This window comes from Balaenoptera acutorostrata, chromosome 16 (assembly GCF_949987535.1).
Source record: "Balaenoptera acutorostrata chromosome 16, mBalAcu1.1, whole genome shotgun sequence".
Classification (NCBI taxonomy): Eukaryota; Metazoa; Chordata; class Mammalia; order Artiodactyla; family Balaenopteridae; genus Balaenoptera; species Balaenoptera acutorostrata.
Genome location: NC_080079.1, coordinates 32,798,389 through 32,814,632, shown reverse-complemented (window position 1 = coordinate 32,814,632; position 16,244 = coordinate 32,798,389). Strand labels below are relative to the sequence as shown.

The following is a 16,244-nucleotide window of genomic DNA, read 5'->3' as shown; positions in this document are numbered from 1 at the left end:
GGGCAGGGGAAGAAAGGTGAAGTGAGGGCTGAAAGGAGGCAAAGAGTGAGGGAAGGGTGGTGATAAGGGAGGCTGGAAACCCAAGAAGGGACAGGACAAGTAGGACCTACGGGTTACATGAAGGATTGTGGTCTTTATTCTAAAGTAATAGGAAGCTATGAAGGGTTTTAAGTAACTAGTGGGTGATGTGATCATATGGAGACTTTGAAAAGATCACCGTGGCTGCAGTGTGGCAAACAAATTGTCGAGAGGCAAGCGTGGATGCAGGGAGACCAGTTAGGAGCCTGCTGTGGGAGATGGTGGTGGTTGGACTAAGAAGGTGGCAGGGTGATGGAGGGGGGGCGTGGGCATCAGAATCTTTGGGAGGTAGAATCCCAGGACTTGACACAAGCTCTCAGTAACATTTGCTGAGTAAGCAGGCTCCTCGGATGTGAAGGACAAGGGTGAGGAAGGAATGGAGGATGATGCCATTGTTCTTGGGTCACAACTGGATGAGCAGTAGAGATGCTCACTGAGCTATGGGCATTGAACGAACTATGGAGAGCTGGGGGAGGGACAGGTTTGGGGAGAAGGGGAAAGCAGGAATTCTGTTTGGGCAGAAAAGGTTTGAGTTATCCAAGGTGAAAGGTCAAGGAGGCAGCTGAAAGGTCAGGAATACATGTGTCTGGGCTAAATATAAGTTAGTGTATTTCCCACATATGGACAGTACTAACCGAGGCCATGGGGCTGGTTGGGATCACTCTAATCATTCTTTTCATACAGAGCTCACTGCATCTTCACATCAGCTTCCCAAATTAAGTGATGGATGTTTTTAAAATTTCAGTCTAGAAAATGAAATTTAGAAAAGACTAAGTAACTTTCCCAAGTCACACAGCTAGTTAAGAGGCAGGGGTGAGTGTCCATCCTACAGGATAGTTATAATAATCAAAAACAAGGAATGGATGCGTTATTACCTAATCATACTGCTTCTCCTAGAATGACTCACTGTCAGAGACAGTGTAGTTAACCATGCTTGCTTAGAAAGGACCGGCTAAATGTGTAGTTCCTTCTATTATACACTTATCATCTGAGTCTATTATTCTTGGTAATTCAGTGAGAAAGTATTCCATGGAGTTTATGACTAAGCTCTGGGATCCAGAGTTGGGATTTACTGCCTAAACATCTGCCCTCTTGCTTCCTACAATACATGCAAACTGAAGTCGAGTTGCCTGGCAGCTCACTAAAAATAGTCAGAACCATAGAGTTGAGAAGTTAAAACACATATGGAATAATCAAATAAATCTCCCCTTTTCTTGAGGGAAAACATTGTGTACTAAAAATTCAAATCAATCTTATCCATTCATTTATTCAACTGACACATGGAATACTGACACAGACCAGACCCTTTGCTGGTTTCTGGAGATCTAAAAAGGTACACTGTGTTCTCAAGGTGCTCAGTCTCATAGAGGAGACTGACACAGGTTAAAGGCCATTATAGCATTGTGGGAGGGAAGCTATGAGAGAGATGCAAAGGAAGGTATTTAATCCATCATTAGAGGAGGGGCTAGAGGCTTTCAGGAAGACTTTCTGGAAGTGGTGACACATAAACTGATTATCCTCAGCTTCAGTTTCTTCATAAGGTACAAAAAGATAAAGAAGAGAGCTTCAGGCAGAAGAAAAAAGCAGGAACATTGTACAAGACATGAAGATATGAAAAAGAAGGGCCAATTTAGAGACTAACACCTTGAACTACACCTGAATTGTGTGGGGACTTGGCCTTAAAATTGTGGTTAAAGAGTTTAACTTCTATTTTGAGACACATGGGAATCATTGAAGAAGTTCACACTGGTGGGGTCATATAATCAGGTTTGCATTTTTAGGATGATCATGGTAGCTTCAAAGTAGAGGACAGATTAGAAGGGGAAGAGCCTAGATGTGGGGAGGCCTCTACAGAAGCTATTGTAGAAGTCCAGGCAAGAAATAGATAAATGAAAGGATTTGGGAGATATTTAGTGGGTAGAATCAGTAAAAACTCGGAGGGAGTTTGCTTGGAGGGAGAAGGGAGAGTCTGGGGAGACTGGGGGCATGGTGCTGACCTTCACTGAGCAGATTATACAGAACAATTGGAGTGGGAAAGAAAGTTTAGTTTTAGACATGGTGATTTTGGCTGTAGAACATCAAAGCAGGTATGTTCAGTAGGTGACTAGAATTATAGATTTGGAGCTCAAGATAAAGTCCTGTACTGGAGATACAGATCAGGGGATCGTCCCAATAAAGTTGAGGGAGCCATCACCATTCAGTTGGTTGTATGTGTATGAAGTGACATGAGCCAAGTTTCCAAGATGGAACACTGTGGAACATCCTTATTTAAAGGGTATGGTGAGAAAAAGGTGCCAGCAAAGTAAGGGTCAGAGAAGTAAGAGGACTGTTAGAAGAGTCTGGTGTCATGGGAGCCATGAAAAGAGAGCTTATGTAGTAAACAGTGTCAAATTCTATAGGAAATGGAAAAGCATCCATCAGATATTTGTGGGAGTGGCGTTAGTAGAATGGTGGGACAGAAGCCAGGTGTGGTGGATCAAGGAGTGAGTGGGCTGTGGGAAGGTGGAATTTAGGAATGCATAGAGTGCAAGGAGGAAAACAGAACAAGTCAGAGGAAGTCAAATCTTAAGAACTGGTGCGGCCTGTATCAGCTCACTGGGAGGCTGGAGGCAGAGAGCCGAAGGCAAGAGAAATGGAATGAATGTCCCTGCGCTGTATAAAGCTCTGGGGAAAGGGGGAGTGGCCTTTCTCCACCCCGTCCTAAGAGCCTTGGTGGTGGTGGGCCCAGGAGTGTCTTTGTTATCTGATTTAGCTATCCCATCCCTGAAGACGGTCTACCAATGCAGCATTCTCAGAGGTCAGTTCTAGACAACAAAGACTTTCCTGGAAGGTGGAGTAAAATTTTCCTCTTCAACTCTTGCATTCCCCAGAGTCTTTGGGTGTGTACGAACTTTTATAAAGAATTTCAACTATTTTAGCCACCATTTCCAAGGACCATAAGGTATGGTTCCTTGTATGGTATCCTTGTGTGGTATCCTGAGCTTTTGCTGAGGTGGAGACACTTTCCCCTCCACTCAGAACATTATTATAATTCCAAAGAAGAGAAAGTATATGGGATCCCTCTTGTCTGCTTTGACCACCTAAAGTGTGCTTCCTTGTCTGGCTGAGCCCCTCCTACCTCTGTGAGTCTGAGCAAATAAGAAAGCAGCCCGCCTGGGTGTGAGCAAGAAGTGCATAGACTGTGCTGTGCACGTGGCTCCTGTGGTCTCCGCATCGCGTCGGTATTCTACAGGCAGCCTGCGTCTCATAGGGAGAGACAATCTATTTCACTTTGTGGAATAAAGAAAATGAGAATCCCATGAAACCAAACATGCATATGAGGTATCTATAGGTGGCATAATACCCCCTATTGTTTACAGTGATTAGCTCACTTTTCACCTTGTAGAAAAATCATGGCAAGATGACTTGAACATGAAATCATAGTAGGGGGTTAGTTTGATTAACTTTGAGGAGTCATCCTACATCACTATGGAGAAAGAACTTTCAGAGAAGTGGCCATGAGCCAAGGCACCTTCTCCCCCAAGGCTGTGCTAGAGGCACACTGCATTGACCAGTTCTTTTAGTTGCCTTTTCACTCCATGCAGATGACCTTGCCTCACCATATTCACGCATCTTTCTTCATTCAGTATACAAAATTGAGTAGGACACCACTTTCTTAGTTGCGTTCTGGATTTGAGGAAATGCTCCAGTCACAAGATTGAACATACTTTTTTTTTTTAAAGTGTGGGCGATTTTGGTAGGAGCTGCCCTCATCTGTTATGGGTTGATCTTAATTGTTTTTCTTTAAGGAAGACACTTTCTCCAAGGTCCAGGAACCTTTCTTTAACCCCTCCTGCTTTCCACCTCACTAAATGAGTACAGAAAATATGCTTTAAAACATCTAGGGTACTCTCAGATTGCCCGTCCCAAATATCAGTTGTATCTGTCACATCCTTGACAGGAACTAGATACTAATCGATTTAAGACTGAGTTCTCACATAAGCATCTGAAGTGCAGATACTCTGTGTTGATTGTTGAAGAGAGCTGCTTAGATACCAGATGATCTGTGACAGAGTTACCATGGACATTTAGAAACTTGATCATATCTTATTCAGAGAGCTGTTCCCTCTTGTATTGATACATAACAGCAGAGGTGCCAAATTTCCCTTAGAATAAAGCTTTTAATCCACCCAAAGCCTGGCCAAATGAGACCTGATGATTTTGCACTAAAGAATACAAAAGAGATGACATTGATCTGGGAAGACTGAATGAGTGGGGACCCAGAGACAGCTGCTTGGACTAATTAAGTTGGTGAGTGGCTGGCACAGTGGTAGAGTGGACAGAGGATCAGCAAAGTTGACATCAAACCACCAACGCATCTCTTCCCATTTACCCGATGCCCACCTTCCAGGTTCCTAGCATCTTTGTCACTTTAATCCAAACTGGAAACCCTCTGTAGATTCTTTCTCTTCAACTCAGAGCCTTTGGGTTTTCAGGAATTTTTATTAAGAATTTTTAATTGCTCAGAGAATTAAGGAAGGAAGGAAGAGAGGGAAGGGGGAGAAGAAGGAGGAGAAAGAAGGGAGGGGAAAGAAGAAGGGAGGGAGTAAGGAAGGTCACATGGTAAAATATTTTATGAATTGCTCAATGCAAAAGGGCATTAACATGCAGGCCTGGGACTCTATCCTTGGGGAGACCTGCCTACAAGGTTGGCCTTTGGCTGGTGTCTGGGAGCTTGGATTTGGGGAGGGTTCTCACCATTCTGAGAATTAAGGAAATGGCTTGCTGTGCCTGGACTGTTTGTGCAGGTAGTGAGGTTTGTGTTGGGCATCTGCTTTCCATCTGGAGTCTGGAATCTTGATGTATGCTGGATGGTAGGTGCCTGTGTGACTGGCCCCCAGTGAAGGCCCTGTGCTCTGGTGAGCTTCTCTGATAGACAACATTTCACATGTGTTATCACAACTCATTGCTGGGGAATTAAATGTGTCCTGTGGTCTCCACTGGGAGAAGACCCTTGGAAGCTTGCACCTGGTTTCCCCTAGACTTTGTCTCATACTTCTTTTCTCTTTGTTGATTTTTCTTCATATTCTTTGACTGTAATAAATCTTAGTCATGAGCTATGACTATATGCTGAGTCCCGTGAGTCCTCCTAGTGAATCTATAACTTTTCAGAGATGTCTGTGCCTTTACCCAGTGGGAGAATACTGTTCACATTGTTCCACATCTTGCTTTTCACAGTATAAAATGTTTTGAAGACCGTTTGCATCAACATTCATAGATCTCAATCTTTTCCATGCCTGAATAGTACTATGCATAACTGTACTAGAATTTATATATTCAAATCTCAATTAATGGACCTTTAGTAACTTTTATTATTGCAATTACAAATAATGCTGCATTGAACATTGCTATACATGCATCTTTTCATACATTGATAAGTATTACCAGCAGGTTAAATTCCTAGAAGTAGAATTCTTGGGTCAAAGGATATATATGCTTTGCTCTTTGATAGATATTGCAAAATTGCCCCCCACCAAAGAGGCTGTGTGGATTTTTACTCCCATCAACATGCAAGAAGTGCCTGTTTCCCCATATTTTTGTTGATATATATTTCTTTATCAAAATTTCAATAAAGTTCACCCTTTTTAGGTGTACAGTTCTGTGAATTTTAACAGATGTATATAGTCTTGTAACTACCACCACAATCAAGATATAGAATGTTTCCATCATCTCAGAAAGTTCCCTTGTGGACCTTTGTAGTCAATCCTCAGTTTCTGAAACTGCGTATTGATCTGATTCCTGTCCTTAGTTTTGCCTTTTTCAGAATATCATATAAATGAAATCACACATAGTCTTTGGAGTCTGGCTTCTTTCACTTAGCGTAATGCTTTTGAGATTCATCCATGTTGTTGCATTTATGAGTAGTTTATGCCCTTTTTGTTGCTGAAGAGAATTCCATTGTATCACAATTTGAGTACATTCACTAGTTGATGCGCACTTGGGTTGTTTTGAGTTTTTGGTGATGAATAAAGCTGTTAGAAATATTTAGGTACAGGTTTTTGTGTAGACATGTCTTCACTCTTTTGGGGTAAATACCTAAGAGTAGGATTGCCTGGTCATATGGTAAGTATATGTTTAACTCCATAAGAAACTACCAAACTCTTTCCAAAGTGGCTGAGCCATTTTGCATCCCCAGCAGCAGTGTATGAGAGTTCCAGTAGCTCTGCATCCTTGCCAACATTTGGTATTGTCAGGTTTTTTTTGCCATTCTAATGAGTATGTAATAATATTATATATTTATCAAACTTTAAAAAAACTTCGCTATTCTAAGTAATAAAAGGTATCTCAATTTTCATTGACTACATTTCTTTAAGTTAGGGTAATTAGAATACTTCTAATATGTTGAAAATATTTATTTCTTTTTCTTTAAATTGCCTATTTATGTTCTTGGCCCATTTTTCTACTAGATGGGTTGATCATTTTCTTAATGATTTTTAATGACTCTGTATATTAATGAAACCAATTATTTCATAGTCGTTGCAAACATTTTCCTCAGTTTGTTATTTTTTACTTTGCTTATGGCGTATTTTGCTGCAGAAATATTTTTATGTTGCTTCTGACTTTTGTACCTCATAGGTACAAAAATGAGGAGGTAGAAATAAGATAACTTACAAATGTGAGATGTAGAAAACAGGGGGCTGTAAGGCTGGGCAACGTGGGTGAATCAGTTCACCCAATCCCCACTCTGACCCCCACACTAGTGACATTTGGCCAGCACAGATTGTCTCAGTCTTTCTCACCAGCAACACAACCAAGGCTTGTTGACAAACGCAGCTGCTTTGAGAAAAGGTAGAATCCCCAGGGCACAATTCTTCACTTTCAGATGTGGAAGATGATTTGTTTAGCGGGAGCAATGTGTTTATTGCAGAGACCATCAATACAAGAGATTGTTAACACTTGTTGGCTGGGACACAGGGAATTCCTGTCTGCAGTCTCAATGATATCACTCTGCCGGAAACAACCTTCCTCCTTGCCAACCCTATACTTGAGTATGGGATTCCACGATGTCCACAAAGACCTATTGTGCTCCATGCAGTCTATGGATAAAAGAATTCGGGAAAGGCCAGAAGGGGTGTGGGTGAGGAGGTAGACGGAATGGTGGGAGGAAGTGAGGAGAAGGAGAGAGAGGAAAGGGGATTCCTTTGCTTCCTTATTTCCCACACCCAGATCCTCTGTCGGCATTTGATTTTTGCAGTCATTAACGTTTTTAGAGTCAGGCACATCAGTGCCAAGTCAGTTAGTTACTTGCTGCTAATCTGAGAAGAGCACAGCCCACAGCAAAAAGAATGGTGGGATGGAGAGTGTGGGGTTGGCAGAGTCTGATTTGCAGGAAGAGCTTGCTGTGCACTCCCACCCCAGTTCCACTGCCCCGGGTCACTAAATGGGCTCTTCCCACCCAAAGCTGAACCTCTGAGGCGCCCACTCAGGATCAGCCAGTCTACTTTGTTAGGATAAGTGCACTCCTTTTCTAACTAAAGAGCTGTGAACTGAGACTAACCAACTAATTAACATCTCAAAGAGCAGAAACAAAAGATCATAAGTAAAAGCAAGTAACTTTCTCTGAAGTCTGGGGTTCAGGAGATCAGTGGAACAGGACATGGGTATTTACTCAATAACCTGTCTCTCTACCTCTCTTTCTATTCCCACCCCCGCCTATCCCTTCCCCTCTTATTCTCTGGCTCCTTCTCCCAAGCCTGTGTCTATCTTGTTTTCCCTCCCTCTCCTTTACTTTTCACCCTTTAACTAACTGGTCATCATTGAGGCCTTGAAGTACATTTTTAGTATTTGTCTATTTATTGACATTGTACTGACTTCCTCGACTTAAAAGCAGGCAGGAAAAAACCCCACCAAACTAAACTGCTTTATATTCAAACTTGACTCTGGATTTATTAATTGGGAAAATATGGTGGGGGGTGGTGTGTGTGAAATGTAAGATCTTTCTATTTGAACAGAACTTTGGGTGAGTTCTTTTGCATTGTGTCACCTGAGAAGGAATGAAGCTGAGTAATTTCTATGCATTTCTAACGCAGGGCAGTGGTTGAGGCAGTGGAGTGGAGTTGAGAGACTTGGATCCAGTCACTGCTCTGCCAGTTGTAAGCTGTGTGACTTTGAGCAAGTCCCTTAACCTCCCTAGGAACTGTAATCCCAGCCTCTGCCTCTTAGCTGCTAGCTTCTGACCATCAGGGACCGAAATACTTCATATTTTATTTTATTTTATTTTATTTTTTCACATCTTTATTAGAGTATAAATGCTTTACAATATTGTTAGTTTCTGCTGTACAACAAAGTGAATCAGTTATATGTATACATATGTCCCCATATCCCCTCCCCCTTGAGCCTCCCTCCCACCCTCCCTATCCCACCCCTCTAGGTGGTCACAAAGCATCGAGCTGATCTCCCTGTGCTATGCAGCAGCTTCCCGCTAGCCATCCATTTTACATTTGGTAGTGTGTATATGTCAGTGCTACTCTCTCACTTCGTCCCAGCTTCCCCTTCCCCCACTGTGCCCTCCAATCCGTTCTCTAAGACTTCATATTTTAAAAATATAACATTGTCTGGTGTCATCAGTGACAACAGTCCAGACAACCCCTTCAGCCAAATCCTCAAAGTCAGTCACTTTTCATTTCTGGATAATGAGATTGGCTTCTATGTACGGCGCTAGTACCACACACCAGGCACTGTACTAAGCCTCAGTCATGTGGTGTAGGGTAGGGTGGTGGCTAAAAGCCTGGCCTCTGGATCCAGAATGCCTGACTTTAATTCCTGGTCCCAACATTTACATCAGTGTAAGTTTGGGCCATCTTCTTAACCTCTCTATGACTCAGTTTCCTCACCTGTAAAGTGACAATAATGAGGATAATAATAGTACCTGTAATTTGTGACCTTATTTGGAAGTAAAGTCTTTGCAGATGTAATTAAGGATCTTGAGATCGTTCTGGCTTTAGGATGGGCCCTAAATCTAATGAATGGTGTCCTCATAAGAGAAAAGAGAGGGAAATTTGATACACACAGAGACAGGGAAAAAGGCCATGTGCAGACAGAGGCAGATATTGGAGTGATGCAGCCATAAACCAAGGAATGCCGGGAGCTACCAGAAGCTGGACAAGGTAAGAAAGGAATCTCTCCAGAGTCTTTGGCCCTGTTGACACCTTGATTCTGGACTTCTGGCCTCTGGAATTGTGAGAGAGTAACATTCTATTGTTTTAAGTCACCATGTTTGTGGTAATTTGTTGTGGCAGCCCTAGGAAACTGATACAGATGATGATAATAGTATTACCTCACAGGAGTGTTGTGAAGGTTAAATTAGTTGCTGTGTTTAAAGTGCTGAGAGCAGAATCTGGAATGCAGCGAGGGCTCTTTTGTAGGTTGTTATGTAAATTGTTAGCTCACTGACTCTTACCTAACAACCCTATGAATTCCTTACTATTGTGACTCCCATTTTGCATGCAGGGAATTGGAGGCTTAGAGAGACTGAGCAAAGGTGAGGTTGTTTGGACTCTGCTCTAGCTTGAGCCACCCTTCAGAAGTCTGTGGAGTTTGGCTTTCTACTGATGGATCCTGGTGACTGTTGGCTTGGCGACCCCTCATAATGGTGCTCTCTCAGCAAAGATTCACCAGTCCTGGGTCACCAAGAAGACCAGAAGGTATAGAGAAGACCTATCATGATATGGTACTTGCTTCTCCTGGATGCGTCTTCCCAGCTCTGGTCTTGGCACAAGCAGAGCCACGCTCTGTCCACACTTGACTGTGTGTTTGTCCTATGACCTGACTTCATGGGGGTGCCTCAGCACCTCATCATAAGAGACAGGGGTGCGCCGCCTAAAAGACCACACCCTTCCTGTCCAGGTACTTCAAAGGTTCCTAGTGGTTCCTTGTTTACCCCTATGGTGCTGAGTGTAAATTATACAAACGATTAGAAGTAAGTCAGATCACTTAGAGTAAGACAAAGCCCTCACCAGAACCTGCAAGGCCCCACAAGCAAGGCACCCAGTGACCCCACCCCTGACCATCTCTTACTATTTTCTCCTTCATCACTCATCCAGCCACACTAGCCTTATGGCCAGACACTGATCCACCCCAGGGCCTTTGCACATGCAGTTCCAGTTACCTTAAATTCTATTGCCCAAGTGGTATGCTTGCTTTCTCTTTATTCCTATCACTTTTAATGTCACCATCTCAGGTCTTTCCTAATTACCCTATCCTGCCTCTTCACCTGCTTTTTCTCTCTCCTTAGCACTTATAATTATGTAACATACTATAAATTTTACTTATCTTGCTTATTATCTTTTCTTTCAGACTAGCATCTAAGCACCATGAGGATGGGGACGTTTATTTGATTTGTTCACTACTGTAGCTGAGAGCCTAGGGCAGGTCTAGTGAACAGTATAATGCATTCAATAAATAATTGTTGACTAATTGAACAATGAATGAAACAACAACTATAGAACTCCCAAACTGAAATAGGCCAATCTATTAAATATCTAGAGGTAGCACATGAAGAGAGGACTACTGGAACAATTGAGCTTTGAAGCGTACGGAGGGGAGCTTGATTTTGAAGGTGACAAGGAAAAAGATTTGGTGGAGAAAGAGGGGAATAGAATTCCAACTGAAGGAAATCTCATGTTGAAAAATGTCAGAATCCAAAATTCATTTATTCATTCAACTAGGGATATAGCAATGAATGAGCCAGAAAAAAAAGTCCCTTCACTTAAGGAACTTACAGTCTAGTGGTCATAAGGTCAGGCATTATGATCTCGGGCACACACATCTGCTTATTGGAATGGTGAGATGGGAAGGGCTTAAATTTCTGAAGGGCTGAGGGGTCCAAGTAGACCAGTGAGGCTTTCATCTGGCAAGCAGAAGGAAGCTACATTAAATTCTTAATTAGGGAGAACCCTGGTAATGTCAATTATGGAGGAATTCTGCAGCCGCATGAAGGATGGATTCTGATAGGAAAGGGAATTAGGGAGATACCAGAAAGGGCTATTGTAGAAGAGGTGGGGGTGACTGGAACAGCGGGGTGGATATCACCATATAAGAGGTTGGGTCTAAGGGCCCTGGAATGAAGCACATGGGAAAGGATCTTAAAGCACTTGAGTGGGAGAACAATCTAAATACGCGTCACCAAGAACTCCCCCGTGATGGAGAGGAAGGAAGATGGCAGAAAGGGGGCAGAGACTCTAGGAGTTGGGGAAATGGCAAAGCCAGATTAGGACCAGTCCCCTGAGCTTCAGTGATTCTTCCATCACTGGGCTGTGTAAACACGGGAAGGACCACAGCACTGCACTGATGTTTACTAGTGCTTGTCTGTATTGGCTGCTTTGTTCTGTATATGACAAGCTAAGCTTGGTCCGGGTGTGACCCATCAGAAGTTGGAAATGATTTGAATCTAGTGAGTCTCACTGAATCCACAGAGCAAAACTTTTGTTGTTTTTGCCAAAAACCCACCACGTCTGTCAACACCCCAAATCTTTTTATTAATGGAGTAAAATTTTAGGATAATACATCTTTGGTATCATGAAGTAGAGATGCTGGGATTTCTCTGTATAGCAGAATTTTGACTAAGGACAGATTACATTATTTTAATCGTTAATAGGATGCCAACTGTGGATGTCATGATGGCTGTTTCTGTAAAAATGAAAAAGAATCAGCTTTTTTTTATTTTTGCCTCTGACATAGCTAATTGGCTTGAAATCAGTCTGTGTTTTCTCAGAGCTTGGGTTTCCTTCACTTTTGTCTCTGTCAAGTGAAGAGCTGACATTTCTACCTGGCTCTCACCTCAAACAGAAAAGCTTTCTCATCTGTCATATGAAAGGAGGAGAATGGGAGGGAAGTGGCAGTCTTGAATTCTCCAGGATAGTGAGACAATACAAAGGAAAACAAATACAACACTTTGCTGTTAGATATTTTTGGTAAAAATGTTCCTTGAAATTGTTTTTTGAAATACCGTTTCACATTGTATGATACAAGTCACGTTTCTGTTATCCACAAGGGAAATGAAGGGCTTTTCAGGGGGAAATACAGTCATTGTGAATTTTCTATAACAGAACTTGACTGTAGCAGTCATGGCATCTGAAAGAGCTCTGGGGCCTGGGAAGAGAGGGCAGTTACTGAAGTGGTTCCCTTTTATGAATACATCCTAGATAAGTCCACCTGGACCCCCGCGTCTGGTACCACTTCCTAAGAAGAGCCTGGCTTCCTCCATGTGATAAGGGCTTTGGAAAATTACCTGCCATGGTTCATAGAAAACACAGTATTTTAATTATTCCTCTCTGGGTAATCTAGTCAGTCACATGAAAAACAAACTTAGCCATTATTTTTTTGATAATACAGCTTTTGAAAATTGTGTATGAAAAATTCCTAAACTTCCTCTCTGATCTAAGTTCTTTTTCTTATCATATCTTTAATAAGACAAATATGATGAAAGCCTTGAATATATTCTAATAATATGGATATCATTGCAAAAACTGGGCAAATGTGGGAAAGTATACTTCCTTATTTTTATTCTCTATTTTTTTACTGAAGTATAGTTGATTTACAGTGTTGTGCTAATTTCTGCTGTACAGCACAGTGACTCAGTTACACACACATATATACATTCTTTTTTTACATTCTTTTCCAGTATGGTTTATCCAAGGAGATTGGATATAGATCCCTGTGCTATACAGTAGGACCTTGTTGTTTATCCATTCGAAATGTAATAGTTTGCATCTGCCAACCTCAAACTCCCAGTCCATCTCTCTACCTCCCCCCCTCCCCCTTGGCAACCACAAGTTTGTTCTCTATGTCTGTGAGTCTGTTTCTGTTTTGTAGATAGGTTCATTTGTGCCGTATTTTAGATTCCACATATAAGTGATATCATATGGTATCTGTCTTTCTCTTTCTGACTTACTTCACTTAGTATGATAATCTCTAGTTGCATCCATGTTGCTGCAAATGGTATTATTTTGTTCCTTTTTATGGCTGGGTAGTATTCCATTGTATATATACACCACATCTTCTTTATCCATTCATCTGTTGATGGACATTCAGGTTGTTTCCATGTTTTGGCTATTGTGAATAGTGCTGCTATGAACATAGGGGTGCATGTGTCTTTTTTTAAAAATCTTTATTGGAGTATAATTGCTTTACAGTGTTGTGTTAGTTTCTGCTGTACAACAAAGTGAATCAGCTATATGCATACATATATCCCCATATCTCCTCCCTCTTGAGCCTCCCTTTCACCCTCCCTATCCCACCCCTCTAGGTGGTCACAAAGCATCCAGCTGATCTCCCTGTGCTATGCAGCTGCTTCCCACTAGCTATCTATTTTACATTTGGTAGTGTGTAGATGTCAGTGCTACTCTCTCACTACATCCCAGCCTCCTCTTCCCCCACTGTGTCCTCAAGTCCGTTCTCAACATCTGCATCTTTATTCCTGCCCTGCCACTAGGTTCATCAGTACCATTTTTCTAGATTCCATATATATGCGTTAGCATACAGTATTGGTTTTTCTCTTTCTGACTTACTTCACTCTGTATGACAGACTCTAGGTCCATCCACCTCACTACACGTAACTCAATTTCGTTCCTTTTTATGGCTGAGAAATATTCCATTGTATATATGTGCGACATCTTCTTTATCCATTCATCTGTCGATGGACATTTAGTTTGTTTCCATGACCTGGCTATTGTAAATAGTGCTGCAGTGAACATTGTCTCTTTTTGGATTATGGTTTTCTCAGGGTATAGTCCCAGTAGTGGGATTGCTGGGTCATATGGTAGTTCTATTTTTAGTTTTTTAAGGAACCTCCATACTGTTCTCCATAGTGGCTGTATCAATTTACATTCCCACCAACAGTGCAAGAGGGTTCCCTTTTCTCCACACCCTCTCCAGCATTTGTTGTTTGTAGATTTTCTGATGATGCCCATTCTAACTGGTGTGAGGTGATACCTCATAGTAGTTTTGATTTGCATTTCTCTAATAATTAGTGATGTTGAGCAGCTTTTCATGTGCTTCTTGGCCATCTGTATGTCTTCTTTGGAGAAAGTCTATTTAGGTCTTCTGCCCATTTTTGGATTGGGTTGTTTGTTTTTTTGATATTGAGCTGCATGAGCTGCTTGTATATTTTGGAGGTTAATCCTTTGTCAATTGCTTCCTTTGCAACTATTTTCTCCCATTCTGAGGGTTGTCTTTTGATCTTGTTTATGGTTTCCTTTGCTGTGCAAAAGCTTTTAAGTTTCATTAGGTCCCATTTGTTTATTTTTGTTTTTATTTCCATTACTCTAAGAGGTGGGTCAAAAAGGATCTTGCTGTGATTTCTGTCATAGAGTTTTCTGCCTATGTTTTCCTCTAAGAGTTTTATAGTGTCTGGCCTTACATTTAGGTCTTTAATCCATCTTGAGTTTATTTTTGTGTATGGTGTTAGGAAGTGTTCTAATTTCATTCTTTTACATGTAGCTGTCCAGTTTTCCCAGCACCACTTATTGAAGAGGCTGTCTTTTCTCCATTGTATATTCTTGCCTCCTTTGTCAAAGATAAGGTGACCATATGTGTGTGGGTTTACTTCTGGGCTTTCTGTCCTGTTCCATTGATCTATATTTCTGTTTTTGTGCCAGTACCATACTGTCTTGATTGCATGTATCTTTTTGAATTATAGTTTTAGTTTTGTCTGGTTATATGCCAGCAGTGGGATTGCTGGATCATATGGCAACTCTATTTTTCGTTTTCTGAGGAACCTCCGTACTGTTTTCCATAGTGGCTGCACCAACTTACATTCCCACCAACAGTATAGGAGGGTTCCCTAGAAAAGTACACTTTCAACTGTTCAGTGATAATAATGAGTTAGTAAATATTCTCATTAAGAAAAGGAAGAAACAACTAGAGTCACATCAATCTATTTCCCACCTCAGGGCTTTTGCAGTTGATGCTTCCTCTTCCTGGAATGTTCTTTCTCCTTCTCATAGCTGTTGTTTTCTCATCATCCAGGTCTAAGCTCAAACATCACCTTCTCAGAGAGCCTTTCCTGACCTTCAGTCTAATCTCCCCACCCCAACTCTGCTGCAAGTCACTCTGTAACATTCCTTGGTTTTAATTTCTCCTCAACACTTTTCATGACCTGAAGTCACTTATTTGCATACCTCTTTTCTGGTTCATCTACCTCCCCAACTAGATGTGAACTCCAAATATCAGGGACCTTGTTGGTCATTTTCATTGGCTACTAAGATTAGTGCCTGAATGGATGGAAGGAAAATGATATAATCAAAATTGTTATATTTATGGAAACAAAAGAATAGGTAGACCTTTTGGACAGTTTGAGGGAGTAAAGCATTCAAAGTTCTATTATAGTAGAAACATTGCTGCAGTGTGCAACCCCTGGGTATTAGATATGTAATATTTCATCTAAAACATTTGCTTGTTGTAAGCTGTGTTTGTCAATATCACGACTTTGGGAAGTGAGGTAGGTAGTGCTCAGGTAGGTAGGTAGTACTTAGGGGGCTCTTTTCCAGATTCCAGAGCCCTGGCAGCAAAAAGGACGTTTCTGCCACACCAGGATGTTTTGGCTTCAAGGTCTTTAAATCATGACTCTAATTGGATCAAAGCGTAAGTCTCATGGGAGGATCAGATCAGGGTTAGCTGTTTTAGCAGCTCAAAATGCTTTAAGAACTCAAGTTCTTTCCATCTCTCTGCTCAGCCATCCTTGGCTGGACAGTGTCTGAGGAAGAAGAGAGAATGCTTCCTTTCTTTTCCTAGGCTTGCCCTAGCAGACTTCCTCCAGGGTCTCACAGGCCATTTTGGGAGTATATGCCCACTGTTAAACCAATCACTGGAGAGGGAATGAGATTATGCAGAACAGTCAGCCCCTTTCAGTCAGCTGCTTGGGGGAGTGGCAGGCATCTGAACAAAACTGAGGTTCTTTTGGGAAGTGAGAAGGGGGGAAGTGCTGTATATTTCATTTATGATTCCCTTGTTTGGAAGCAATAGATAATGGTGTTGATAAAACTTTTTCTCCTAAGTTTTGTACTGTTCGGTCTGATGGGTACAAACTGGTCCAAGATTCTAGAGATGGATGCAGACTGGAGACCCAGGCAGTTCCAGTCCTTTGGATTAAGTCCAACCTGTGCTCACAAGCTCGAAGGGGAGCTCCT

At 41.8% G+C, this 16,244-nt stretch overlaps 1 protein-coding gene across 8 annotated transcripts in view; it reads left to right on the top strand.

The window, feature by feature from the left end:
- The window catches only part of ENTPD1 (ectonucleoside triphosphate diphosphohydrolase 1), a 119,606-nt gene that overhangs the window by 62,098 nt on the left and 41,264 nt on the right, over nucleotides 1-16,244 (top strand). For 2 of the 8 annotated variants that reach the window (XM_057531443.1, XM_057531444.1), the window contains exon 2: nucleotides 9,568-9,761. The exons of 5 other annotated variants lie outside the window; for them this stretch is intronic. In XM_057531443.1, coding sequence (XP_057387426.1) covers nucleotides 9,707-9,761 — 55 coding nt within the window. In that variant the 5' untranslated portion in view covers nucleotides 9,568-9,706. Of the gene's footprint in view, nucleotides 1-9,567; nucleotides 9,762-9,887; nucleotides 9,964-16,244 lie in introns of those variants that run through there. One more of the 8 variants, XM_007187457.2, reaches the window with a different exon arrangement.